This window comes from Strigops habroptila, chromosome 20, assembly GCF_004027225.2.
Source record: "Strigops habroptila isolate Jane chromosome 20, bStrHab1.2.pri, whole genome shotgun sequence".
NCBI classification, from domain to species: Eukaryota; Metazoa; Chordata; class Aves; order Psittaciformes; family Psittacidae; genus Strigops; species Strigops habroptila.
In genome coordinates this window covers 3,338,321-3,365,662 of record NC_044296.2, presented here as the reverse complement: position 1 = coordinate 3,365,662, position 27,342 = coordinate 3,338,321, and the positions used below count along the sequence as shown (strand labels likewise).

Here is a 27,342-nt window from a genome sequence, read left to right as displayed (position 1 = left end):
TGTCTGGTTGTGGTAGACCAATGCTAGGGGTGAAAGCCAAGCTCAGGGTCATCAAACACTGGTCAACACCCCATAAGAAATGGAGAGGCTCACCTCAGTCGCCCCCCCAACCCCAGCATGGCTCTGACAAGCAGCACTGAGGAGGAAAAGTGCTCCGGAGTCACTCCTTTGGCTCTTTCGGCAGAGGCACATCCCGGGGAGCTACAGGAAAACTGCTTCTTTGAAGATTTGTCTTTTTCTCTTACGCTTGGTTTCCAGGTTGCAGTTTGCTGGGCTGATGTGGCAGCATGGCCAGAGCAAAGCCACACATCCCTGCAAGAGACCTGCAGAAGGCGCCAGAGATTTCCCCTCTGCAGGCTGCTGGGGCTCAAAGAGAGGAGATGTCAGCACTGCAGCTTCAAACCATTCTGAAGACAGGAAAGAGGTGAGAGCAAAGCACTGGCATCATGGCCAGCAGCAGCAGGCTCAGGAGCATCCACCCTTCAGAGCTCCCATGGGTCCCCAGGATGTACCAGCTTCAAAGCCAGTGTCCTCCACAATGGCTTTGGTCTCTCCTTCCTTTCTAAGTAGCATCCAAACATCTACAACATAGAACCACAGAGTGGTTTGTGTTGGAAAGGATCTTAAAGCTCATCCAGTCCCAACCCCCTGCTACGGGCAGGGACACCTTCCACTTGCGTTGGCTTGGAGGTTGCTCCAAGCCCCTGTGTCCAACCTGGCCTTGAACACTGCCAGGGATGGGGCAGCCACAGCTTCTCTGGGCACCCTGTGCCAGCACCTCAGCACCCTCACAGGGAAGAGCTTCTGCCTTAGATCTAACCTGAATCTCCCCTGTTTAAGTTTGAACCCATCACCTCTTGTCCTATCACTACAGTCCCTGATGAAGGTCCCTCTCCAGCATCCCTGTAGCCCCCTTCAGACACTGGAAGCTGCTCTGAGGTCTCCACGCAGCTTGTCCAGGCTGAACAGCCCCAACTTTCTCAACCTGCCTTCATACAGGAGACGCTCCAGCCCCTGATCATCCTTGTGGCCTCCTCTGGACTTGCTCCAATAGCTCCATGTCCTTCTTATACTGAGGACACACAGTGGTGCAAGTGAACTGGCAGTCATTGGTGCTCCCCAACTCATTCAAGGTGGTAGCAACTGCTCACAGCAGTGAGCGTGTGTGTCACATCGGCCACCTCCTGCCTGTCACACAGCTCCAGCTGTGTTTCATTCCTCCCTGTCTCTCATTCTGCCCTCTGGTCTCACACTGACATCCCACCACCTCCTCAGGCATCTCCCACGGGCAGGGGTGACAGCCACATTGAGCTCCTGAGCTCCTTCTCAGGCAGAATAGCATTTCCCAGGGACAGAACTTCAGGCACAGCAGGCATGAAAGGCTCAGCTTGATCCAATCACTCTCCCAGGCCTGGCGTCTGCTTGATCTCACAAAACAGAACTAGATTTCTCCTCAGAAAAAAATCAATAAGCAAAGTGTCAGTGAGGATGCTGAATAATGCCACCCCCCAGCTCCGTGCACTGGTCCCCGTGCTCCTCGACTCAGCTCCATCCCTGCCAGAGCAGTTTGTGCTATTCCTGTTGAATGTCAATGGGAATTTAATAACTTAAATGGGAATTTAATAGCTAAATTTAAGATGTAGTCTATTCAAAACGGGTTCTCTGGATGGGCTGGTTCAACTGGAGGTGCCAAACTGCCCATTGCTGTCGCTATTGTCTCTATAGCTTCTTTAATATTGTTTTTAATATCCTGAATTTTCATTTTCTTCTCCTCAGCATTAAATCCATTCACGTGCAAGATCCTCATCTGCTTGACTATTGCGCTTTTACTGGATTCACCAGCACCTTCAGTGGTGAACCTTGGGACAACTCTTAAGTTGTGCATTTCCCACCTGACCCTATGCAGTCCCATCCTCCTGCCATGTATAGTGCAGCTGCAGGCTTAGCATGAGAATAAAGGCAGAAAGGCAGCCCATGGGCTACTCCAAATGGAAGAGGGATGGGAAGGATGAGGTTTAAAAGCCAGAGCCTGGAAACAAAGAGTAGATTTACCCAAATGCCCAAGGGTATCTACAAAGAACGTGAGCTGGATTTCCTGATCTTCCCTCAACTAGTACTGAAAGGATACAAGGAGCAAGGGCTTCACCTCTTGCCAGACAGCAAGACTCCACCAGCAAGGCCTTCATTGAAAGTGGAGGAGCCACATTGAATGGTTTGTGTTGGAAGGGACCTTAAAGCTCATCCAGTTCCAACCCCCTGCCATGGGCAGGGACACCTTCCACTAGACCAGGTCACCCAAGGCCCTGCAAAGAGCTCAGCTGTGGGTACCCACAGGAGGAACCATGAACTCACTGGACACCTGAGGTCAGCTAGAGCAGGACAGGGATGCTCCTCCTGGGATGGTAGACCTGGCACACTGCTCCATCTGATCATCACCAAAAACTGCTGCTGCCACACTTGGGCCAAGGCTGCTCTTCACTTGCAGATCCATAGGTTCCTGCAGCAAACCCATGGGGTCAGGGATGCTGGGGGTGTGGAAGGTGCCAGAGCTGCTGGTGGGGCCGGGGCTATGGGGAAGGGCAGCTCCTGGCGCAGGTTGGCTGAGCCTGGCAAAGAGACAGGAGCCACGGCCGGGGGTCACCTCTGCTCCTGCCCCCAGAGCATCCCCCAGCTGCAGGTTGGGGTCGGTCTCCACCTCACAGGGAGAAGGTTTTAGGGGGCACGAACATCTGCAGGAGCTGGGGAATGCACCACAGGAGCTGCTGCAGTGGCAGTGCCATGGTCCCTGCTGGCTGGTGCCTGCTCAGGACTGTTTGGTGTCTCCCAGGACAGAATGTTGGGGCTCCCCATGTTCTGGCCACCCCAACAGCCTCCTTGGAGCCAGCACAGATGGGTCCCTGGAGGACTCATGGACACAGCCCCACGCTGAAGGCAGCATTGAGACCCTGGGAAAAGGGCAGACCTTGGGGATGGACACTCACAACAAGATGGGCTGCAAGGCCTCATCCTGAACAGCTCCAGCCTCCCTGCACAGCAACAGAACCCCACAGCACCTCGAGAATGATGAGGGAGGGACCTGCAGCCTAGGCATAGACCCTCCCGCCCTTCTCCAGCTGCCCCTTGGGCAGCCCCAAGACCAGGAAGGGGCAAAGAAAGAAGAAACAAAAATCACTGCGCCAGCCAGAAAGTGCTTGGAAAATTCCTCCCTCTTTATTGCCCATTTCCCATGGGAGCTCCACAACCTGGGGCCAGGACAGCGCCTTCGGGAAGCGGCCTCACCTCTCCAGTCTGCTTGAGAGGAGGAGGAAAACGAAAGAACAGAAAAAGCCCAAAACCCAAATGTGAAGGAGCCTCAGCGCCGGAGGACGAGCTCTCCCTTCCCAAAGCTGCTCCAGAAGCCCTTGGTGCCATCGGAGCTGTAGGGAAGGCGAAGCACCACATCCCGCAGGCCGAGGCGGTCGGTCATCATCCCCGGGGCTGGTGGGGCAGTGCCAGGAGGGGGTTTGCCATCAGGAGAGGGGCCACTGTGCCAGGGGGTCCAGCCGCAGCAGTGCTTGGGGCTGCAGCAGGGGCCAGAGCAGCTCCCGGTGTCCAAGCCGAGTGGAGGGAAGACTTTGCTGCTGAGGAGCGACCCAGTGATGGTGTTGCCGAAGTTGCTGAGCTTTAAGTTCCCACCAGATGAGGTGGGTGCTGACGGGTCTTTGTTCTGGAGGAGGGATGGTGACACCCAGGCACCATCTGACCCTGGAGAGCTGCAGAGCCCAGAGTCCCCAAGGCTGTGGGGGAACATCGAAGCTGCCGCCTGCACCCTCCATCCCATCTGGTCCAGCTCCGTCGCCTTCCTCTCAGCCCCAGCTTTCTTCTTGGAGCCCCTCGTCCAGAGCCGGACCACTTTGATGCACTCCCCACCCAGGCAGCTCTTGCTGCTGAGGTCCTCAAAGGCCCTGCAGGCGCTCTCCAGGCTCTCGTACTCCACCATCGCGCAGCACTTGCTCAGCAGCTCTGGGAAGCGGGACGTGTATTTCCGCACATCCGAGGGCAGTTTGCGGCCTGGACGCAGGATGCGGATGGAGGCGATGGCTCCAAAGGGGCTGAACATCCTTGTGATGGTCTCAAGGAAGTTCTTCTGGAGCAGCGGTGGCACATCCTGCTGCTGGGGCTGCAGCTCCCAGGCCAGCAGCAGTTTGCTGGGGGGGACGGTCAGGAGGGACTCGGGGATGGGGACCCTCCTCCTCACTTTGGTCCCCTCTTTATTGACCTCCAGCAGCCTGGAGAACTGCAGAGCGTAGAGTGTGAGCCGCCAGTCACGCGTCAGGTATCTCACCTATGGGAGAGAGGGGGACACCGCAGCCCCGTGAGTCTATATCCCCCCAAACCCACCATCCAGGCAGGCTTCAAGCCCATCATCTTGAAGTCACGGCAAGACAATATCCCCCTTCCATGTGAGCATCTTTAGGCCTTCAAGAGAAGGTCTCCAATGACCCCTGGACATTCTTCCCCACACATCACAACACCAGCGCTTCCTTGCAGTGTTTTCATTAAGGGATGGTCTTTCCCAAAGCAGCCCAGAGGAACCATGGGCAGAAGAGGTGAATTCAGCCCCAGGGGTGGTTTGAGGACTATTTGCCAATTCCCCAGCTGGAGAACTGCTGCAGCACGTCAAAGGCAAAGAGCAGAGCCTGGCCCTGCACCACCAGCACTTACCCAGGACACATACAGCCTGAGCAGAGCCTGAACCTCCCCAGACACCCCACCAGAGACAGCGAGAGCACACCCGGACCTCCTTCACATGAATCCACTTCCCACCACAGCCGGATGGCACCATGGGCTGCCTACCTTCTTGAAGGACGTCAGGAGTTTGATGCTGACAAAGCCCATCTTGTTCTTCTGGACATGTTTCAGGAGGAAAGCGTCCTTGGCCAGGTTCTCGTCAGAGAGGTAGAACTCCACCTGGGACACGATCCTCCTGATCAGCTGTGGGTCAGGGATGGAGTAGTTGCAGTCCAACAGATTGGCCCCCAAAGCATCACTCATGTTGCAAAAAGTCCTGGCAGAGGATACAGACATGAGCTGGTGGCCTTTGGGATATACAACACTGACCAGTCACGGCCACAATGGTACAGAGACCAGAGAGACCCAGAGCCATCAGCTTTGCCCTGGCTATAGGGGAGCAATGCCAGCCTGCACCCTGTGAGCACCAGTGCTAGATAGTGAACCTAAGCCCATTCCAGACAAAGGACACATTCCCTTGGGGATAAACATAAGACAAGACCAGGGCTCAGCCCCCCCACACATCCCAGCAGCCACATACCCACTGAAGCTCTCAAAGAAGTCCTCCTGGCTGAGGAGATCGAGTGAGCAGCTCCGTGGTGGAAGGAGATGCTGTGTTGGGATGGAATTTCTTTGTCCTGCCATTGGAGTGCTGCAGCTGGGCTGGGAACAGGGTCCTAAGGCCACTCCAGAGCTACACGATGAGATCATCCTGCATCTGGGACGTTACACAGGAGAAAAGGAGTGCCGGGACACTTCCCAACCACAGCCAGCGCCAGGGCAGAGCCCCCAGCCCAGGGATGGGGGAGCAGAGGCAGCTTGTGGCTGTGCCCTTACCTGCTTGGCAGCACTGGGAAGGGTAGAAAGTCCTGGCACTACATCCTAAAGACCTGCAGGCAGAGACCCCAAACCCTCCCCACCTCAGAACAAAGGCTCCTGAAAGGGAAAAGAAAGGAAAGGGAAAAGAAAGGAAAAGAAAGGAAGAAAAAGCCCTTAGAGCACCCAGGCTGCTGGTTTATAAGAGCAGCCACCCCGAGGCAGCCCCAGTGATCAGTTATGGACCCACCAGGCTCCAGGTGAAACCTCTCTGCAGGTTAAGCAGCCCCAGCTGAGCCCTGGGGCAGCCCCTGTGTGCACTGCTGAGCCAGGCCAGGCAGGCAGAGCAGCACAGAGGCACCAGTAGCAGTACTGGTACCAGTACCAGCACCCTGTGGTACCCACGGGGGCAGTGAACTGCTGCCATGAGGCATCTCTCTCTGTGCCTCAGTTTCTCTTTCTTCTGTGGGGACAGTAACAGTCATGTGGAGGTGGAGGGAGGTTCATTCAGTCCAGGGCATTGTTTCAGTTCTTGGCGCTGCCTGAGTGACAGCAAAGTCCTTTTTGCTGCAGAAATACCCCCAATCCCAGTGGAGGGAGCAGGAGAACCCCAGGAATTGGGTGAAGCCCAGGGCAGAGCATGGGTGCCCTGGGAGGGGGTGATGCTGTGCGGCAGGACAGCCCATACATAGCTTCAGTTGAAGATTCTTCTAGTAGAAGATGTCCCTGCTCATTGCAGGGGGGTTGGACTAGATGGGCTTTGAAGGTCCCTCCCAACCCAAACTGCTGTATGATTCCATGATTCAGCACGAGATGGGGAAGGTCTGGGTTGAAACTCATCCCTTTGCTTGAGACCACGCTGGGAGCAGCAGGAGGGCACCACAGCAGGGGGCTGGGGCAGGCGGGGGGGGCTCATCACACATCCACCCTGAGCTCTGGAGACACCCTGACTGTCGGGTGCATCCCCAGCAGCATCCCTGGCAGCATCCCTCCCTCCCTCCCTTCCTCCCTCCCACAGGCAGGCTGGTCCCCTGCCCCAACGCCTTGCCCCAGCCATGCAGGGATGGTGCTGCTGCACCCCCCGGCTGTGCCGCACTGTCCTGCTTGAAGCTCATCCTTCCAGGACAAGTCCCAGGGACTGGCAATGCCAAACTGCCTCTGGGGTGTTGCATGCCCCTGGTTGCCCTGGGGCTGGGACACTTGGTGTCACCGTCCCACCCTCGGCACCACCTCAAACTTCCCTGTCGTGTTCTGGCTTTCTCTGCTGGCTGGGAGCTGTGTGGTGGTGAGCGCAAGAGACAGTCCTGGGATGCAGGAGGTGGCACAGGAACTGGGAACAGCCATGGTCCATGGAGGGCGGTGACACCGGGTGGCAACGAGGACACTCCTCAATGGAATACGTGGTGGGAAGCAGATCAACCGCCAGCGAGGACACCACAGGGCAAGACGGAGGCAGCTGGAGCTGGGGGGGGTGTGTGTGTTTTGAGCTGTGCTTTGCTCTCCCCTTGCAGCTGGGTGTGTTCAGGGTGAGGGGATGCTGCTCAGCTCCCCAGGGAGCCGCAGGGGGAATCACTATCCCTGGAAGTGTTCCCAAATAGATGAGGCCCTCAGTGCCATGGGTTAGTGGTGGCCTTGGCAGTGCTGGGGAACGGTTGGACTTGACCTTAAAGGTCTTTTCCAACACAATTGATTCTGTATTTCCCTTGTTCCCGCCCTGAGGCTCAGTGTCTGAAGGGAGAGGCTCAGGCCGGTCCAGCCATCCCTGCAAGAGCGGGTGTAATCCTGAGGGAGAGCAAAGCAAGCAAGGATGCAGGGGAGAGGGGCTGAGTCTAAACCTTCCCCTTCTGGAGGGGTCCAAACAGGAATGATGTCACTTGTCACATCCCTCTCACTTCTCCCATCCTCCACAATTAGTCTGGAGCATAATTGGAAAATGCTTCGCATGGCCCCGTGCTTAGCAGCAGCCTCATCTTTCAGCCTCTTCTCCCCACTGTGAACTCTGGTGCAATGAGATTATTACCCCTACAAAGCAGCTGCTGTTTCATGGTGAATCTTCCTGCCTGCAGCCACCAGGTCCCTGGCCAGAACTGCTTTGATTAGACCACACTGGGGCATCTCCTGCGTCTCCCCTCAATGCTGCAATGCTGCATCATCTCTCTGACGCCTCCTTTCAATGACTAAAGAAGAAATGGCACCACAACATTTATTGTACAGGCCTGAGCATTTGATATATGTTTATTGCTATTCAGGTTTAGCTGGGAATTTTGTGCAGATGGGGTTTAGGTGGTTATCCAGACTCCTTGCACAGTGCTGCAGAGTTCCAGAGCATCTCTTTTGCCCGTCCATGGGAAGCAGAAGGTGGCTGAGGTCGGTCGGTAGCGGCTGCAAAGAGCCAATGCACCCACTGAAGTTCAGTCCACACTGGGTGGGAGCAGGGGAGTTTGAGACCTGGTTGCTCAGTTGGTTTTTTAGACCATCTTATCTCATCAGCAGGATCTGAAGTGCAGGCTCTGACCCAGGGAGTTTTCATTGTGGTTATTTACAGACAAATCCAGCTTCCTCACTTGCCTCCTGCTACTTTGATATGAGACATTTACAGACAAACATCACCCTGACAGACAACAGCACGGGACAGTCAGAGGGAAAGATGTGCCACTAAACACACGTTCTTTTTACTTTCCATTAGCGCTAGTTTTTCAAGTGTCACAGCTACCTTAGTACCATTTGGAGTGAGTAAATAATATATTTGGATAGAATATACTCTGATATGCAAATGTACACGAGACCCCTGGAAAAGCTCACATCAAATACTGCATCATTAGAAATAATAATAATAATAAAAGCTATTTATGACACAGCCTTTATTCACAGACAGATTTGCCCCGGGGTTTTGTTTTTGCTGTTTGACTTGATGACAGATTCCACCCCCTTCCTCTGCCCTGTGTAGTCCACATCAGCCCAGACCTCACAGGGCATGGAAAGGGAGAATAAAACCCTGCTGGGGCAGAAGCTCCCCCAGCTCAGCCCCACGGGAGCCACCACCGTGATGCTGCAGGAGTGATACAGCACAGGGGAACGCTGGTGGAGTGTTGAGCACACCCGGGGCTGTGACAACCCCTCACTGCTCCATGGGATGGGCTGTTTCACCAGTCTGAGCTGTGCCAGCTCACCCAGCACAGGGGGAAATGGGCCTGCCAGCCCAACCTAAGGCACTGCAGTCACACACCCTCACCCCATGCTCCACACGCAGCCCTACAGGCTGCTGCACCCACCTTCAACGCATTAGCAGGACATCAGTGAGAGTTTGACAAAGCCCAGGACGTGGGACCAGTTCCCCTCCGCCTGGGTACCCTGGGGAGGATGGGGATTGCCCATGGGCATCAGAGCACAGGGGACACACTTTGCAACCAGCTGCTGCTTCCTCAGTCCTTTGGTATCTTGAGTTGGCCTGATAGTGGCCCAGGAGCATTTGCAGATCAGCAATGAAACGCTGAGCTGGGGGGACACAGGAGCAGCTGGGAATCCTGTCCCAGAGCATGTACATGTCAGTCCCAGAGCACACACGTGCACCACTCCGCCGGGACCAGATGGATGTGCAGTCTGGAGCCCTCTCCCCAGGTGGGTACAAGAGGGATGTACTGTCCTGCACTCCCTGGTACAAATGATTTGGCAAAGTCAGAGCCAGGACAACTTGTCTTGAAAGGCTGGAGGAGAAGGGTCAGGTAATTTTCTTTCTTCTTGGGCACTGATTGGTTCAAGTTTGTATCACAGTGAAGTCTCACAAGTGGGGAAGCAACCCAAACCACCTTCCCTGAAAGACGAAGCCTCATTTGCCCGCCTGGCTCAGGCTGGAGAGGACAGGCTCTCCCAGCCAGGCACATCGGATCCACTGCTGACCACGGGGCTTCCATCGCTCGGTAGCAGACTTTGGACCATCGCCCTCCAGCCAACAGTGATGCTGGAGGAAAGCAGGCAGCCAAACCAGCTCCGTCGTGGGCTCACCCTGGAGCCCTCCTCAAACACAAGTAAACATAAAGAGAAACTAAGAGGCACTAATTACGCAGATACAGGAGACTCAGGCTTGCGAGCATCAAACCTGGCTCTGGATGTCTTCCCCCAGCTGGAGAAAAGCCACGTCCCCGTTTCAGATCTCCTGCAGTGAGTAGCCAGGGTCGCTGCGTTCCCGTTTCACCAGTGGCTCCCCCATGCTCTGGGAGTCTGTGTCCACCTCGTTGCCCAGGTCACTAATGTCATCTGCAAAGGACAGGTCTCAGCATGAGAGTGGCAGTCAGAAGGGAAGAGGTTCTTTTTCCCAAGGGAGCAGGGTGGAAGAGCCAGCAAGAGCTTTCCCCTCCCAAAGCGATTCAACCCCAACCCAGCAGGACTTCCCCCGAGGGAGAGGAGGTACCTTTGTCCAGCAGCGTTGGGGACAGGGATGTGAGGTCACCAAACTGAAAGAAAAAGGAGTTACAAGGTAAGTGAGGCTTGTTGGAGACCCAAAGCACCAGACCTGCAAGTTGCCACCTATTTCCAAGCAATTCTAACAAGCAGCTTGAGCGCTCAGGAGAAGCCACAACCCATCAGCAATGGTAAAGAACAGAGAAATCAATTACATGTTTTGGGGAAAAGTCTGTAGCTGCCATTTAAACCTCTGGGCAAACACCCCCCACAACAATCCAGGGTAGGATTGAGCTCCGGAATGAAGGGACAAATTGTTCCATCTCCCAAGTCACATCCAAGTGCTGCCACAGGCCAAAGGATGGCGCCTTTTCTCCAGCCCTCCGCATCTGTTGGGCAACTGCTCACCCATGCCATGCCAGCTCGTCACCTCTCCTGGGGCTCTACCATCACTTCACCTTTGTACAACTCCCTGTGAAGCCTTTGCATTCATGTCAGGAGAGTGTTTTGGCTTGCAAGGCCACTGTGCCAAGTGTAACTAGGGAGCTGGGGATATGCTTGGTTCTGAAGATGTGTTGTCTCCCCCTGAAACACGAAACTGCTATAACAATAATGCTGAAAAGTCCTGCAAAGTCGGGCAGCAGAAGGAACCGAGAAGCACAGGAGTTCTAAAGCGAGCAATGGAAATGGAAGGACATGAGATTCACCCTCTTTTGGTGGGAAGACTCAGCCCCCTCCTGGAGAACAGAAATAGTGCAAGAGTTTAATGAAGGAAAGGCAAAACGTGCAGGATGAAAGCTTCCCACAGCTAGCTTTTCCTAGAAGCCACTCTCTGCCTTTCAGGTTCCTTTTTAATATCAATAACGAGAGAGGTTTTGTTGGGAACAGTGGGAACTCGCAGCGCTGCTGACTTGGTGCAACAGCATGGCTCTAATAGGAGGGGAAGTGGAAGCAAAAGGCACAAAGCTGATCTTTGTGGCTCACATTAGCTCCATGAAAGGAAGAAACCAGCATGAGCTTCAAGGAGCAAATGAGATCAGTTTTAATCTAATGATAGTTTCTATATTGCTGTCACAGACTGATCAGAGGCTTTTACATCTGTGCATTTCCAGTATCTGAAGGGGGCTACAAGGATGCTGGAGAGGGACTCTTCATCAGGGACTGTAGCGACAGGACGAGGGGTAATGGGTTCAAACTGAAACAGGGGAAGTTCAGGTTAGATATAAGGAAGAAGTTGTTCCCTGTGAGGGTGCTGAGGCGCTGGCACAGACTTTTTCCAGAGAAGCTGTGGCTGCCCCATCCCTGGCAGTGTTCAAGGCCAGGTTGGACACCGGGGCTTGGAGCAACCTGCTCTAGTGGAAGGTGTCCCTGCCCGTGGCAGGGGTTGGAGCTGGATGAGCTTTAAGATCCTTTCCAACCCAAACCATTCTGTGATTCCATGATTCTATGATTTCGGAGTGAGAAATGGGCTATGGCTTCAGCTGGGCAGGACAGCAGTTACTGTCTGATTTGTTAAAGAAAATAAACCAACCCCCCCAAACAACACAAACAACCCATCATTGCTTTTTCAAGTCAAAAATGGAGTGAGTGGCACAAGGAACTCTGGAGCTTGCCGAGGCCTGAGGAAGTTCAGTGAAGGTACCACTGGAAGTTGCAGGGAAAGTAACTTTTGGACCTTTCTTTGCTTGGTTTAGTTTTTGTGTTTGCTCTGGCAGGAAGCCCAAAGTCAGGGTTAGTACCCACAGGCTATGGAGAGAAGTGGGGAGATTCTTTTCCTCCCGCCTCCAGGCCTCCAAAACTCAGCTGATGCTCAACTGCCCCAAACCCCGCCTCCAAGCTCAGGTATTAGCCAGCCAGGATGAAAGATGCTCAAGGAGCTGGAGCTTTGTGCCAGGCACTCAAAACAAGTCAGTAAATCATTCAGCAAAGCTGTTTATAAGAACATGTTGAGAGGACAGTGTGGTTTGTGAACCAACCGCATCTCTTTGAGCGCTGGTAAATTTGGGTCTGTTTCTAGGGAATAAACAATTCTCACCTCTCCCATGACGGCAATTGGCATCTCCCCTGTTGCCTGGGCAACACGATGCTCAACCAGATAAAACATGTATTCATCATAGAGCAGGCGAATGAGGTGGAAGGAGCCAAAGCTGGCAGCACTGCGCAGGGTGAGGTCACGGATCACCATGGAGCTGGAAAACAGCCAGGAAACAAAATATTTGGGTTGTGTTTTACACTTGCATCACAGCTGATGTGAGTTCTTGACCCTGACACAGTGCTCTGTTTCTATCTCTAGCCCAAGAATATCAAAGCACCTTATAAGAAATGAGTTGATGGAGCATCCTAGCCCCATCCTGAAAGGATACAGGAGACACAACTGTACCCTTCCGTACCAGGGCAGAGCAACAGTTAGCCAGAGTTGCATGGGAGTAAAGAACTTGCCCTTGGCTTTCCAACGAGTTATTGATATGCCCTAAGCCCCATGCAGAAATATCTCCGAAATGAGAAAGAAAATGTACCTATAGAAAGACCATTTCAACAGGAACTGCCTGGCTGCCTTGGGGAAGCTGGGACTGCCCTCATGGTGCTTCAGGACTTGAGTAACAACATTATCCAGCCAACTTGCCCACTGGTCCAGGGAACTCTGCTGCTGCAGAGTGAGCTTGAAATCCTGCTCCAGCTTCTGTACCATGCCTTCCTTGCACTGGCACACCCATGAGGCTTGCTCCTGCTCAGAAAGAAGAGTTGAGTTACTCATGCCAAGCCTGAATGGTTGTTGCATCCCATCTCAGGAATTCAACTTCATTTCTTAGTAGACAAGAACCATGCATGAGCTCTGAATCCTATCTCCTCCAATTCATCCAGACTACGGCACAATATTATTGTTAGAACTATATTATTGTTGGTACCACTACTTCTTACAGAAGTTCCTTAATGCCTGCTCCACTCTTCGCAGTGAGATGGCAAACTTACCTGGAAAAGTAACACTAAACCATGAAATTGTTCATTTAATTGCTTTTTAGTATTGGAAATAAGGTGCTGGCTACCAGCAGACAACCTCCTTAGGGAGCCCCAGTTGTAGACAATACAATGTAGGGAAAGGCACCACAAATTACCTGCACATTGGCGAAGTCAACCCGGTTGAGGTCACTGAGCATCTGGTTTATCTGGGAGGTGTTCTGCAGCACAGCCCGGGCAGCCTGGGCCAAGTGGTTCAGGGACGTGTATCTCCGCAGCGTCTGCGCAAAGGCACTGACCACCCCGACCTGCAACACAGCCACAGGGCTCTGTGAGGAGCAGCCCATGGAGCTGGGACACGTGTTTAGCTCAAGCACACAGCACACAGCAGCTGGGGTACCCTGCATAGCCCTACCCCTGCTCCTGTCCAAAGCACACATCAGCTCCTGCAGATCAGCTCTTTGGCAGCATCCTGCAAACCAGCCTCTGTGTTTCTTTTCTTTAAGCTAACAGGTTTTCACACTCTGCCTCCAGCAGAGACCAGCAAGGTGAGAACAGGCTGCAAGAATACATGGCTTTAGGAGAGGGGGAGTAGGAGCCTTGGGTTCAGTCTCTGCAATGCCATTCAGTCCATGAGGTGTCCTGTGGTTTTTAGCAGGACAAACCTCATTCCAGTGCAGAGATTTTCTTCCACAGAGCCTTTACCTGTGATCTTAGGATATAGGAATGGTTCAATGGACAGAGCATCATCACCTGCTGGTGCAAAGGAATTTCCCTACCGGTCATAGAATGGTTTGGGTTGGAAGGGACCTTAAAGCTCATCCAGTTCCAACCCCCTGCCATGGGCAGGGACACCTTCCACTAGACTAGGTTGCTCCAAGCCCCTGTGTCCAACCTGGCCTTGAACACTGCCAGGGATGGGGCATAATTCTTTTGGCTCATAATTATCCATTACACTGTGTTAGTCTGGAGTACACGTGGCCAAACCCAAGCATTGATTTCCATTCACTGGAAAACTGTGACACACAGATACTCAGCTCATATCTCTGACCTGTAACATGTTCCTTCTGCTTACCTTGGTCTGGACAATCTCGGGGGGAAATTCACTCATTGCATTCATCAGCCACCCTTCCAAACTCTTGGCAAAATTACGGATCGCCTGGGTGAGTGTGCCTGCAAAGAAGTCTGCACAGTTAGAAAGGATGCTCTGTACCATCTTTGGACACCACTTTCTAGCTTAGGACTGCTGTGGAAAGCACAGCCTCTAATCTGGTTAGCTGCGATCTCCATTAGCATCAAGGAAATCAGCTGAGTCCTGAGATACACCCAAAGTTTTCTTATTGTCTAATGTTGTTACTCAAACTTTACTTCTTATTCTTAGTCTTTTTCTTATTTTCTTATTCTTTCTTATTCTTTTCTCATTCACAGTCCTTCTGAGCATTCTGCAGATGTTAAAATCTGCTCTTTATAGACACCCATAGCCCCAGCACGTAGACTGGCAACAGCAGCTCAGAGGGATGTGGCTTTCCAATACTTCTCAGCCCATCACTGATCTCCCAAATGGAAGTTGACCCCAAATTCCCAAGAGGTGCAGCAGCTGACAGAATTGTCCTACCTAAATAAAGATACTATCTCAAAGGAAGCACTTCACAAGGATTAGCTCTTGTGCATTGAGGCTATGCTTTTACCTTGACTCCTAGCCAAACTCAGGAGATGGGATATGCCATAAACCAAGTTTTAAAAGGCATGGGAATTTCCAGGGGCCACAAAGTACCATCAACGCAGAGCAATGCTGCAGGAGGAATATTGCTTTGCCATAATATTTTAGCTTGTATTCAAAACAAAACCCTCTAAATCTGCTTTTATAATGGAAATCTTTGTGGCAAGTGGTAGCCAGCCTGAGAGAGTCAGGGATGGCCGTTTGTCAGACACAACATCCCATGACCACGCTGCAGGATACTCACTGGGCACTGGTCTGAGCACGTCTGGGATGAGAATCTCCACCAGGGCCTGGTACAAGATGTGATCACAGCTTCTCATCCACTTGAGGATGGGTTCGTATTTGCACAGGTTGATCAGCTTCTCTTTTGGGAGGGTTGCTTCATGTTCCTCGCTGCAAGAGGAGGAGGAGGGAGGCAGTGTTAGCAGCAGGTTGCATTCAGTGTGTTCACTCTTTCTCTTGATTTTTAACCCATTTTCAGCAGAAAAAAAGCAAAAGCCATTCATGTTTCGTTCAAAAGGAAATCTCTGATTGTTTGTACAAGTTGTCTGACTCTGCAAGCACCTCTCTGTCCATGGGCTCTGAGCACAGTTTTCCCACACCTCCTGGTGCTTGCCCTGCCTGCCTTCGCTTCTGTCTTTATCCTCCATTGCCTTTCACACACTCATATCTCTGTGTACATGGGAATTGTACCTCAGTACAGACATTTGAGCAAGCAAAGGCTTAGCTGGCTCCTCCCTACAGACGCAGCTATTTCAACCATAGAATCACAGAATCACAGAATGATTTGGGTTGGAAGGCACCTTAAAACTCATCCAGTTCCAACCCCCTGCCATCGGCAGGGACACCTTCCAGTAGAGGAGGTTGCTCCAAGTTTCATCCAGCCTGGCCTTGAACACTGCCAGGGATGGAGCATTCACAGCTTCCTTGGGTAGCCTCCAGTGCCTCACCACCCTCACAGGGAAGAACTTCTGCCTTAGATCTAACCTGAACTTCCCCTGTTCCAGTTTAAATCCATCACCCCTTGTCCTATCACTCCAGTCCCTGATGAAGGTCCCTCTCCAGCATCCTTGTAGCCCCCTTCAGACAGTGGAAGCTGCTCTGAGGTCTCCACGCAGCTTCTCTTCCCCATTTCTAAAACCTTGACACCTCTCTTCTCCCCTCTGCTCTAAACCTCCTCAGCTGTAGCAGTGGCAACAAAAAGCTTGCAGCAAATGTTGTTTGAGCAGCTCAGCCAGTACTGACAGGTACCACAAATGGTTTCACAGTGTTTAACACCTTCAAATGCTGAATGTTTTCAGAGGGAAAAAGATTTGGTGTTTGATGAGAACAGTGTGTATTGTCTCTAGCTGAATGAGGTCAGCCAAGGTTACATTATTTTCACTTTATAGACGTATGGAAACCTTTTCTGCATGGTTAATGCATAAGATACTTGGTTAAACAGCAAGCAGAGAAAACTGAAGCCTTAATGCACTGCCAGCACATCTAAGCAGAGCTGCTCAGATGCTATGTTGGGAATTGGGAATTTGGAAGGGACTTTCCCCATGTGTTACATTAAAAACATTAAAGCCAAGCCTTGGACATACTATAAAGGTTCTTGAAGCCTCCGCCTGAGCAGTTTTAAATGAACTCCACAAGCATACTGCTAGAACAGCCACATGGAGGAACTGGCCATCAAGTACCTGAACTTTCTGTTAAGTGAAGTGGAACCATAATCTTCGTTTTATTGTGCGTTCAGTTTGTATGTATATGAAGCAGGGGGAGGGAGTGATTTACCTATAACCGTGGTAAGGACAGGTACTAGAGCACATAGCCTTAGCAAGACAGGCTGGTTTAGACAGAACCCTGCAGAAATGCTGCCTCCAGCATCCAAGTGAGCCTATCTGTACCTAGTACAGCTCTCTGGGTGCTGCAGTGTGCCTTGGAGATACAGCCTGAAGTAAAAGAGATTTGGAAACAATCAAACACAGCTACAGTGATTCTTTGCAGGAATATATCCACTGGGTAACATCTACTGAGGATAATTCTACAGATTATTATGGGGTATTTGCTGATTATTCAAACTTTAAGGCACATCAAGATCTGGATACCCAGCCAACGAAGAGAGTCAGTCTCAATGTCACTAAAACCTCAGAGCCTGAAATGTCACTCCAGATGGATACCTAATGGCACAGAATCCTTACTGTCTGCTCTTATGACCATTTAGATTCTCATTCATCTCTGCATTTTGGATGAGCACTTATTACAGGAGGTTTAAGGCACAGAGATGTACATAATCAGAGCAGATGCTTCCTCAGAAGGTCTGAACTTTGTGTGGTTGTTATGCCAAGAAACACTCCTGACAACCTTTGTAATGATTCTGCTGGGAAGCAAATACTTTTGAGTCCTCCCAAGCACTCAAAATGCCTAATGAAGCTGAAAATACTCCAGGCACTTTTAAAAGGATAAATACCACCCCAAAAATGGAGCATTCTGAATGAATGGAAGCATGTACCTGGACGGCAGAGCAGTAGAGCCATCACTAGATGGTGTTTTAGGACTCCAGAAGGATTGCCACAGTTTCTCAATATAATGAAACTGAAGATTCATGACAACATCCAAAGTCACCTAACAACAACAAAGAACAGAAGTCATTAGCTGCTCTGCCAGCATCTTGTCACATGGTGTGAGCATAAATTTCATGTGCTGCCATTTAGATTAAATAATTTACAAGAAGAATAACAGGAAATGCATTGGTTCAGCAATCAACAGAGCATAAAACCTGTCACACAATGAAAAAATAACATAAAGCACAATATTTAAGTTGTATTACCTAGCAAATCAAGCATTCCCTATCATATTCTAGCTTTTCCTAAGAGCAGGATATGAGATGAGCACATGAATTATGTCCCACCTCGATTAATAAATCCATTTAAAACATTCCAAATAATCACCTCGCAGTGTCGCCTGTAGAGAAGCTGCAGAGTTTTCACATCATTCATGGTCACCCCTTCTTGTAAGAGGATGCTGCCTAGATCAGGGGCTGGGAACTCGGGAAAGACATGGGTTACATCTAGGGAAAAGATTGGGAAAGATGGTGAGAGTTAGGAGCACTCAGTTACATGGGACTACAGGTGAGCACAAGGTGCTGCTGTTGCAGGTGATGATCTTTCACGTTTCAGTTGGGATGAAACAGGAGAAATAAGACTGATAATCCAGTATTCTCCCTGATTCATGTTGGTATAGTGGGCAAAAAGAGAACAAGCACAGCCCATTTATTCAGTGTAGAAAGGGAAATGTTTTCTTTCTCTCCGTAATAAAAGAAAGAATACATTGTCTTCTCTACCACGCTTCCCATTAGATTTTCTCCCAAGCCTGAAAAACGCCTCTCTGATATTTTGAAAGTACAATGGAACACAGCAGATGGATCAGGAGAAATTGTATTTCACAGCTGGCTGGGATTTGCTGTCTCTGCTGGAGGTGATGGAGACACGTAGATACAGGACCAGCAAAGCCAGAGACTTTGTCTCACAAGAAGGTCCACATGGATCATCTGCCCTCAGATAGGTTATTGCAGCCTTTGCAATGAAGAGAGTCGCTCTTCTCCCTGCAGCTGCCTGTCTTAGCCAGGCTCTTCAGGACCTCCACTCCTTCCATCCAATTTGGATAAATCCAGACAGATTAAGAACATACTAAGAGGGAATCAACAGATCTGACAGCAGAAGGAAAAAGCTTTCCTGTGGGTATAGGAGTTAGCAAACAAATGTAGCAAGTGTGACATTAAAAGAGCTTATTAGGATATGTACTATGTATAAATACCTACCTATGTTACATATATCTATGATAAATAACACTGTAGATTTATTACAACATCAAACAAATGCAGAACAGCAAGGGCTTGCTGGACAAGACCTTCCTTCCTCTTAAAGCTATAAGCCCAGATGTCAGATATCTAACCCATTAAAGCAGTCTCCTCACCTATGAATTGCTGGTGATGTTGACTTTGAGCGGCAACCGACTGCTCTGGCGTAGTGTGTGAGTTACTGTTGGAGCCACTCTCTGACATTCCATCCATCTTCTGAGCTGGTCTATACCTAAACGTAGAGTGTGGCTTGGGATTTACACAGGCATGAGCAAACATACACATGTTATTTGCAACACAGGCATGAAGACTTCTGCCTTCATCGTATAATACATGAGGTTGCATTCAAGCAGAGGGGGGAAATGAGAACCTCCTTTTGAAAAGCACTCCCCAAGATGGAATTAAAGGGGCTAAGAAGTTTGCTCAAGGTGACACCAAAAGAAAAGGAGAAGCAGTCACAAAACTAACCACAGTACTATTTAACTTGCGCTTTTGCACCAAAGAACCCCACAACCAAACAAAACCCAAAATCCACCCAAACACAACAGAAGCCTCCAAGTCCCTTACACTGATTTGGGACAAATAACTCCAAAGTTGAGGTCCTAAAACAGTTTGGTCAGAGGCACACCATGAAAAGAGGCATATATGGTGGCATCCTCCGTAGCAGGGGGCTGAATCAAGCTGCTGGCAAACAGAATAGGCAGATAATAGAATCATGGAATGGTTTGGGTGGGAAGGGACCTTTAAAGGCCACCTAGCCCAGACCTCCTGCAATGGACAGGGACATCTTCCACTACATCACCTTTGCTCAGAGCCCCATCCAACCTGGCCTTGAATGTTTCCAGGGATGGAGCATCTCCCAGGATTGTTGTTGGACCCTTCCACTACCCAGTGCAGCCAGTGCCTTGCAGCCGCCTCTTCCACAGCTCAGCTCTGGCACTTCAGCAACACTTGGGTTTGAACTGTCCCAACATGCTCCCTCTGCTGCCAGGCAAAGCCAAACACCAAGATGTGGTCTGCTGTGTCCTTTGGGAAAGGACCCTTGCCCTTGGGAGCGTCAGGGGCACAGCTAGTGAGCTCCAAGCTGCTGGAGCACCTACCTTTGCTTCTGGTGGACGGGCTGCTGCCTCATTGCCATGTACTGTGTATCCTCCTGCAAACGATTCAGCGGAGACTCCGGCTTTAGGCGGATCCCATAATAATGATATTTGGAGTTTCCCCTGGAAGTGTTGAAATTGCTCAGTGTAAGCGAGTTAATGGAAGGGACATCACAGCGCTGCTATTTACTCTTAGGCTTGCTTTGACAATACACCCTGCTTCTTATAGCACACTTAGCATTGCTGCCAAGCACTATGAGAATTCCTGGACTGAGGAACTAATGAATGCCATCATCCCTTATAAAATCTAAAACCACGAGTCACAGAGTTCAGTGACATCCACACGTAAAACCCAGCAAGGTTTGTTGCAAGTAACCCATGGTAACTGGAGAAGAAGAGACAAGTGTTACAATACAAAGTGTTATTAAACAGAATGACAGGAAGACCTCAGGGGATGCTGCTATTTGATTAGGATTTAAGGATTTGTTTTTTTCCATAAAAGCAAACTTCCATCTTTATCAAGGCTTGGATAAAACAAGCCTCACTGAACAGCCAACTACGATAAGAAAAATGTCTCTCTGTTGCCAGCACTTTCACAGCAACAGCAAGAGGCTTCGATGTGGCTTTGTTCCTGGAGTTGCTCATTTTGGGAGGTTTTGTGAAAACTGAAAGCTTTTTGCAAGCAAAAGAGGCTGTAATTCTTTTCCCTTGGCTGGCCAGTGAAGCTGCTGCCGTGCATCTCGGGAGAACATCTTTCCATCACATCAGACAGATGTGTCAGCTAAAGTTTTTCCACTAAACTGGAATTTTTCAATCCCCAAGCATCTGCCTTTGGGAGGGAAAAGGACAATTATGCAGCCATGGATACATGACGACAGTGTGTCCAAGCTGGCTTTAGCCAATCTGTCCCTAACAACAGTTAAGCTGAGAAGGGGAGCAGAGGAAGGTCTCCAGAGCCCTATATTGGGGATGCTTCAAATTCATTTGCTGTGTCACCATGACAGGGTCTGGAGGCACCTTAAATCCACTGATGCTTCCCACTGGAAAATTAGATAGAGAAATCTAAGAGAGGAATATTTGTCAAAGAATTAACCCTTTCTTCCTTGTCGATTTGTTTGGTCTTTGGCACTGTACCAAAGGGGTTTGCACACACTGAGCGCTCAGGTATGAAGCACACTTTGGCCACATCTTAAGTGATTTTAAGTGCCTGCAAATTAAATAACTGCTGCATTTATAATTTCAATTAATGACTAAGCAAATAATGGTGGGCAGCTATTTCTATATTTACTGAGGTTTACTCTATCCTTCCCAGCCTGCACATTTCCAGCTTTAAGTGGGGTTTTGCCTGTTTTTTTCCTTTAATCCTTGATGAGATTAAAGATTTTCTCTCCCCCAAAGAAATTATTTCAGAGCTCTTGCACTTGAACCAATCTAAAGAAATCCAAACTCTTCCTATGACTGTTGCCTCCACATTCCAGCTGTGGAATGCCCTGGACACATCTGGTTTTGTTCTTCTTTAGAAGCCCAAATATCTAAGCTTGAATTTGGTTATAAAATCTTGCACAATCAGTGCAATCAGTATTTCTCTAGTGTATTAGCTACTTGTTTAAATTCAAAGCTGGGATAAATGCACACTCAGCTCTGCAAGCCATGCAGGTTCTTTGCATGCTCCCTTGTAGGACACATGTAATTCAGAGCAAGTATAGTTTCTTATATTATGCTTTTGTTGTAACATCCTATGGATTTTTGATGTTTTAAAAGAAAAAAATCCGCCACAAGTCCAGCTTTGGGTATTCAAGAAATAATGCATTTCCATCTGTACAGCTTGTCTGCATCCAGAGATGGACCCAAAGGGAGAAACCGTTGCACAGCACCAGAATTTGGGGCTCTGCAGCTGACTGTCATGGGTTAAACCCAGCCAGTAACTCAGCACCACGCAGCCCCTCACTCACCCTCCCCGTTCCCCTTCCCCAGGCAGGATGGGGAGGAGAATGGAAAGAATGTAAACCCCATGGGTTGAGATAAGAACAGTTTAATAACTAAAGCAAAATATACTATTACTACTACTACTAACAATGATAAGGGGAATAACAGGGGGACAGAATATAAAACAAAAAGGGGAAAGGAAAAACAAACAATAAACACAGGTGATGCCCAATACAGCTGCTCAGCACCCGCTGAGTGATACTCAGCCCAACCCCAGCAGCGATCTGGGCCTTCCTGGTGACTCCCCCCAGTTTGTATACTGGGCATGACGTGCTGTGGGATGGAATACCCTTTTGGCTAGTTCGGGTTCAGTGTACTGTCTCTGCTCCCTCCCGGCTTCCCGTGCCCCTTCTCACTGGCAGAGCATGAGACTGAAAAGTCCTTGATCAGGGTAAGTGCTACTGAGCCACAGCTAAACCATCGGTGTGTTACCAGCATTGTTCTGAGGCTAAAGTCAAATCACAGTACTGCACCAGCTACCAGGAAGAAAATTAACTCTATCCCAGCTGAGTTACTTCATCTTTTTGAGACAGTAATGGAATAAGAAGGCAGCTTAGGTTCAAATAAAATATTCTTTCAACTCCTTAGGATAGGGGCTTAGACCAAATTCCACTGTGTGGCTGGACAAGGCACTGTCACCAGAGACCTGGAGTGTGTCTGCAATTCGCTGTATTGTCAAGCCTCTCACACTGCTGATTCCTGGTGAGAAAGAAGCTTTGCCTCACAACACATGGAAATCGCCTCCACACCTCACAACAGCAACTTTTTTCCCTACAAGATCATGGTTGGTTGTTTCTGTAGATCTCAGAAGAAAGACCTGTGCCTGCTAAATGATGCTTGGTAGGTCCTCAATATGCATGACAGATGTTGTGGGAGGGTTGGGTTTTGTATTTAAATGTAGATTTGTACCTGGTTCCCAGGCGACGAGTCCTCAGCCCCATGAACACTGAGCGGATCAGCTTCCCGAAGGAAGCAGCATTCACTGGATCCAGCTTGTGCTCCTGGCAGTGCCGCAGGTAATGGTTGTAGAGGGAGCTCCTGGGAAGGCTGACGCCTTCCGCTGTCTCGTAGTTGTCCAACAACCACTGGAGCTTTATGTGTGGAAAACATAAAGAAAGAACACATGAAAGTCTAAAGAGAGCTGGAACGGGCCTCGTCAAACAGCGTCAATGCCTAAATGTCAGGACAGCCCATCTGCCCTTTCAAGAGAACTTCATGCTGGGTGGTTCATTTCTGTAAGTTCATTTGTATAACTTATGCCAGTTAAAAGGACCCCCAGCCCAAAGCTCATCACCCAAAGAAGCTTTGCAAGAGCATCACAACCCAGTCCACCTGCCAGCAAAGCGTCCACCTTGGCTTCAGATGAATTCCTGCAGAGCCAAAATCAAGCTGTAAAAACTCATGTTTTCCAGGAGTAAAGATGTTAAGATACTGCCTAAGAGGAATAAATTTTAGGAGAATCAAATATGCTGCAAAGTCTTCATTAATGTGAAGATTGGCATGTCTGCAAGTGTTCCCTTGCCAGTAACATTAACAGTTACCAAAGCAACCTTCAAAATCTGAGGGGGTCCATCTATTTTTCAGAATTTACTGTCTGAACTTCTCTTGACATTTCTGTTGATGGAAGTTTGCAATGAATCTGAATCCAGCCTTCCACCCCTGCCTGCACAGGAGGCGCAGCTCACCAGACACAGCTACATTCCCACGTCAGTGGCAAAACAGACTCGGGTTGTGGATGCCAAAATATCAGTCACATCATTTCCTCACAACAAACAGTTTAAGCACATGTTGTAATTGAGAACAAACTGAATCTAGAAATCAACAGGATTTAACCATGCACAGGGATGTACAAGTTGGCTTGTACTTAAGTCCTCTCCACTCCTACTCCAGTATCTGGCTCTTTTCTACCATTTTCTCTTGGTGAAACTCTGGGGTACCAATTCATAACTCGACTCGTGTTTTATATCCATAGCCCTGTGAAAATACCACCAGAAATGTGAGGCACACCTCTGACACCTCACTCCACTGAGTTATTTTCAATTTATGTATCTCATATCCAACATTGCTCTCACAAAAAGCCTTTTCAGCACTTACAAATGTATGTTCTGTGGTTATCATGCACGTACCCAAATCTAAACTTCTGCTACAGAAAATGAGCTGAATCCAAAACTGTACAGTTATAAAGATTTCATCCATTACTTGGGTTTGATCCAAAGCAACTACAAGTTCAAAAGACTGGCTCCATCAGTTTTGGTGGCCTATGGAGCGGACCAGGGGCCGCCACAGCTGTAAGAAGAAAAACCTCTTGGCCATTTCCTTTCTGTCCTTTCAGAGAGCTACTTGTCACCTTCCTACCTTCCTTCACTTACTCATCACCTAAGTCGCTCTTTGGTGTGTTATTCCACAGACAAAGATCTTTCTGACCTCCAAACCCTACAGTCCTAAGGGGTGGTGTTTGCTAATGACCTGTGTCCCAAGAGACATCACTGGGAGGCCCCCAAAAGCTGTTCTCTAGCCCTGAGCCTCCCCCATCCACTAAGCCAGCACTAACAAAAGTGGACTCGGGTGTTTGTGACATGAAAGTTCAGCAGGAGTTCAGTTTTAAGTGGTCCAAATCTGTGCCAACTTCAGCCCATTCCCTGTATTTAAAAGATTCATGATTAAGAAGGTTCTTTTCTCTTTTTTTTTAACCATTTATGGAGCTGTTGGAGCAAGTCCGGAGGAGGTCACCAGGATGGTCATGGGCTGGAGCACCTCCTCAGGGGCTGAGAACATTGGGGCTGTTCAGCCGGGAGAAGAGAAGCTGCGTGGAGACCTCAGAGCAGCTTCCAGTGTCTGAAGGGGGCTACAAGGATGCTGGAGAGGGACTCTTCATCAGAGACTGTAGCGATAGGACAAGGGGTGATGGGTTTAAACTGGAACAGGGGAAGTTCAGGTTAGATATAAGGCAGAAGTTCTTCCCTGTGAGGGTGGTGAGGCACTGAAGGATACCCAAGAAAGCTGTGAATGCTCCATCCCTGGCAGTGATCAAGGCCAGGCTGGACACAGGGGCTTGGAGCAACCTGGTCTAATGGAAGATGTCCCTGCCCGTGGCAGGGAGTTGGAACTGGATGATCGTAAGGTCCTTTCCAACTCAAACCATTCTGTGATTCCATGATTTATCCTATGGAACACACTGAATGTGGATCACATATCTATCTTCTAACCCTCTACTAATTCCAAGCCTTAAAAAAAGTCAGAAAAGTTGCATGTTACGATGGGAAATTCAGACACAGGTAAAACCCTCTCATTTAAATTTGATCCTGGACACTTTTAGTCTAATCCCAGATATTTCTAGATTATTCTCTTCATCTTGCAGCTTTCCTTTGCTGCAAGTGTCTCTTTATATTCCTTTAAACATTACAGTTTCACTATATGAACTCCCACTATTGAATTAGAAATCTCTTATGAAACGCACAGAAAAGCTTAAAAAAGAAATCTGTCAGAATATAAATAATTCACAAAAACATGATTTTTGCTCTTCCTGCATTAGCAATAACAGAGCAGGCACTTAAAATGAGAACATTAAAGATTCTTTTCCATTTGTATCCCTTCTTCTTGGATTCCGCTCAATTGTGACAATGACAAGATTTCTACACTTTCATTGCTGTGCATACTATGAGCAGGTTCCAATAAAATCACTATGCAGCCGTGTGCTGCTGTGTTTGTTCCAGGCACTACAGGGGAACATTTCCAGTTCATTTTTGCTCTAACTTTATTTCTATTGACTGTTTGGTTTGATTTAAAAACAAAATTAACCTCTTTTTAGCAAACAACTTGTCTTTCTTTGATTCAAGGATGGCTCCTAAGGATGGAAGAAGTGGTACATGGGGCTATCTGAGAAAACAAAACCCTTTTTTTTCCGAACGTCCAGGTTTGGACAGGTTTTCTTATGGGCATTTCTATGAAAAAGAAACCAATGAAGACACACATTTGTGGTTCATATTTAAGGTGTTTTTATCTGAGATTAAAAGGAGCAGGTTCTGAGGTCCTGGCTCAGTCCAGCTCCTTAGGAGGGAGCCTTGAAGTGTTTAAGGCTGGGTTAGATGGGGCTTGGAGCAACCTGCTCCAGTGGAAGGTGTCCCTGCCCGTGGCAGGGGTTGGAACTGGATGAGCTTTAAGGTCCCTTCAACCCAAACCAGTCTGGGATTTTATGCTTCTCTGACCCTGGGCCACCACGTGCTACAGAGCACCCTGAGCTTAGTGACGGGGAGAAGTGGTTTCCCACCAATCTTCTGCACTTAAGGTTCCATCAAACCCTATATATTTTCTTGAAAAGTCTCTTTCCTAGACCAGGTGCCTGTCAGCTCTGCTCCCTTCCATAGTTAAGCCCTGAGCCACCCATTTACATGAGCACAAGCTCCCAGCATCACCTGCCATTCTCCACGCAGGAGATTCGCCATTCATTAGGCCATTATATTCCTCCTCCAGCCAAGGGACAATTATTCCCTTTAACAGTTTTCTGAGTTGGAACTAGATGATCTTAAGGTCCTTTCCAACCCTAACTATTCTATGATTCTATGATTCTATGATTCTCCTTTTCCACTTAAACACCATTTGGGGGTAAGAAAGATCTTGTCCTCAGGCGAAAAACTCCATCAGCACTACTTAAGAGCCATTCGGAAGTCCAGTGGTTTGATGGGGGTTTATTTTGGTGTTTTGGGGTTTTTTCTTTTATAGGAAATGGTGAAAAAATACCTTTTCCCCCTCCTCCTATGAGTGCTATGGCTATGGAGGAGCTGCGGGGCCTCAGGCAGGTGATAGCATCCAACAGCTTCCTTCTGTGCTGAGCTTTAGGCACTTGAGTACAAGAATTACACTCATTTTTCTCACATTTCTTTGCATCATCTCCAAGTTCATAATTGGCAAAGAAATAATCCTCTGACCCAGCGACTCTGGAGCCCACTTGTGAGCAGAGCCCTTTCCGCAACACTAATAGATCGACATGATTTCATTAGAACCATCATGTGTCACTGGGGTATTAACATTAGCTTAGGCTTCCAAATTTGGTATTTCAAGTGCACTTAAATAACCTCTCCGAGAGTTTTTGAAGCTAAATTAAGCCATCAAATGTGGCTCTATTTCACAATCACTTTGGTTAAACAGCATTATGTAAAAAGAAAATTCCTCTTGACTGAGATACCTTTCGTTTTCCTTCTTGAGCTTGAAACAAAGATTCCTGGCACGAAACATCTGCTGACAGCAACAAAACAAACCAGGATCCTACCAATGTACACATTTGCAAACTGTGAAATTTAAAACGAGGGACAGAACACTACAAGGATGGGGCCTACAAGGATGCTGGGGAGGGACCCTTCATCAGAGACTGTAGCGATAGGACAAGGGGTGATGGGTTTAAACTTCAACAGGGGAAGTTCAGGTTAGATATAAGGCAGAAGTTCTTCCCTGTGAGGGTTGTGAGGCACTGGAGGCTACCCAAGGAAGTTGTGAATGTTCCATCCCTGGCAGTGTTCAAGGCCAGGTTGGACAGAGCCTCTGAGCAACCTGCTCTCGTGTGAGGCATCCCTGCCTACGGCAGAGGGTTGGAACTGGATGATCGTAAGGTCCTTTCCAACCCAAACCATTCTGTGATTCTAGGAACACTGAATGAAAAACTCTGCAATATTAAGACTAAGACCAATTCAGTCACAACTAACAATGCAGTTAGCATCATCTCACAACTTCCTCAGTTAGCAGCTTTTGTCAAGCTCGTATTTTGC

At 49.0% G+C, this 27,342-nt stretch overlaps 2 protein-coding genes across 2 annotated transcripts in view; both read right to left on the bottom strand.

The window, feature by feature from the left end:
- Positions 1–3,352: 3,352 nt before the first annotated feature.
- On the bottom strand, positions 3,353–5,481 carry LOC115618320 (la-related protein 6-like). The gene is made up of 3 exons (XM_030509759.1): positions 5,312–5,481; positions 4,837–5,047; positions 3,353–4,324 (listed from the first exon to the last, which is right to left on the bottom strand). The coding sequence occupies exons 1-3, from the start codon at positions 5,479–5,481 to the stop codon at positions 3,353–3,355; spliced, it is 1,353 nt and encodes a 450-aa protein (XP_030365619.1).
- Positions 5,482–8,236: 2,755 nt separating this feature from the next.
- The window catches only part of RFX2 (regulatory factor X2), a 29,771-nt gene continuing 10,665 nt past the window's right edge, over positions 8,237–27,342 (bottom strand). The window contains exons 6-17 of the mRNA XM_030509602.1: positions 22,493–22,674; positions 19,601–19,720; positions 18,617–18,732; positions 17,593–17,711; positions 17,154–17,266; positions 14,904–15,052; positions 14,015–14,112; positions 13,098–13,247; positions 12,501–12,709; positions 12,020–12,173; positions 9,995–10,037; positions 8,237–9,840 (exon numbers count right to left, since the gene is read on the bottom strand). Of these exons, the coding sequence (XP_030365462.1) occupies positions 9,731–9,840; positions 9,995–10,037; positions 12,020–12,173; positions 12,501–12,709; positions 13,098–13,247; positions 14,015–14,112; positions 14,904–15,052; positions 17,154–17,266; positions 17,593–17,711; positions 18,617–18,732; positions 19,601–19,720; positions 22,493–22,674 (1,563 nt within the window). The 3' untranslated portion in view covers positions 8,237–9,730. The remainder of the gene's footprint in view (positions 9,841–9,994; positions 10,038–12,019; positions 12,174–12,500; positions 12,710–13,097; positions 13,248–14,014; positions 14,113–14,903; positions 15,053–17,153; positions 17,267–17,592; positions 17,712–18,616; positions 18,733–19,600; positions 19,721–22,492; positions 22,675–27,342) is intronic.

Bases quoted from the DNA above. Each gene is read 5' to 3' on its own strand.
- LOC115618320 (XM_030509759.1), bottom strand. From the start codon at position 5,481: ATGATCTCATCGTGTAGCTCTGGAGTGGCCTTAGGACCCTGTTCCCAG. The intron at 5,048-5,311 runs GTATGTGGCTGC...ATCCTCTGCCAG, and splicing joins TTCTTTGAGAGCTTCAGTGG to GACTTTTTGCAACATGAGTG. The intron at 4,325-4,836 runs GTAGGCAGCCCA...TCTCTCCCATAG, and splicing joins TCCTGACGTCCTTCAAGAAG to GTGAGATACCTGACGCGTGA.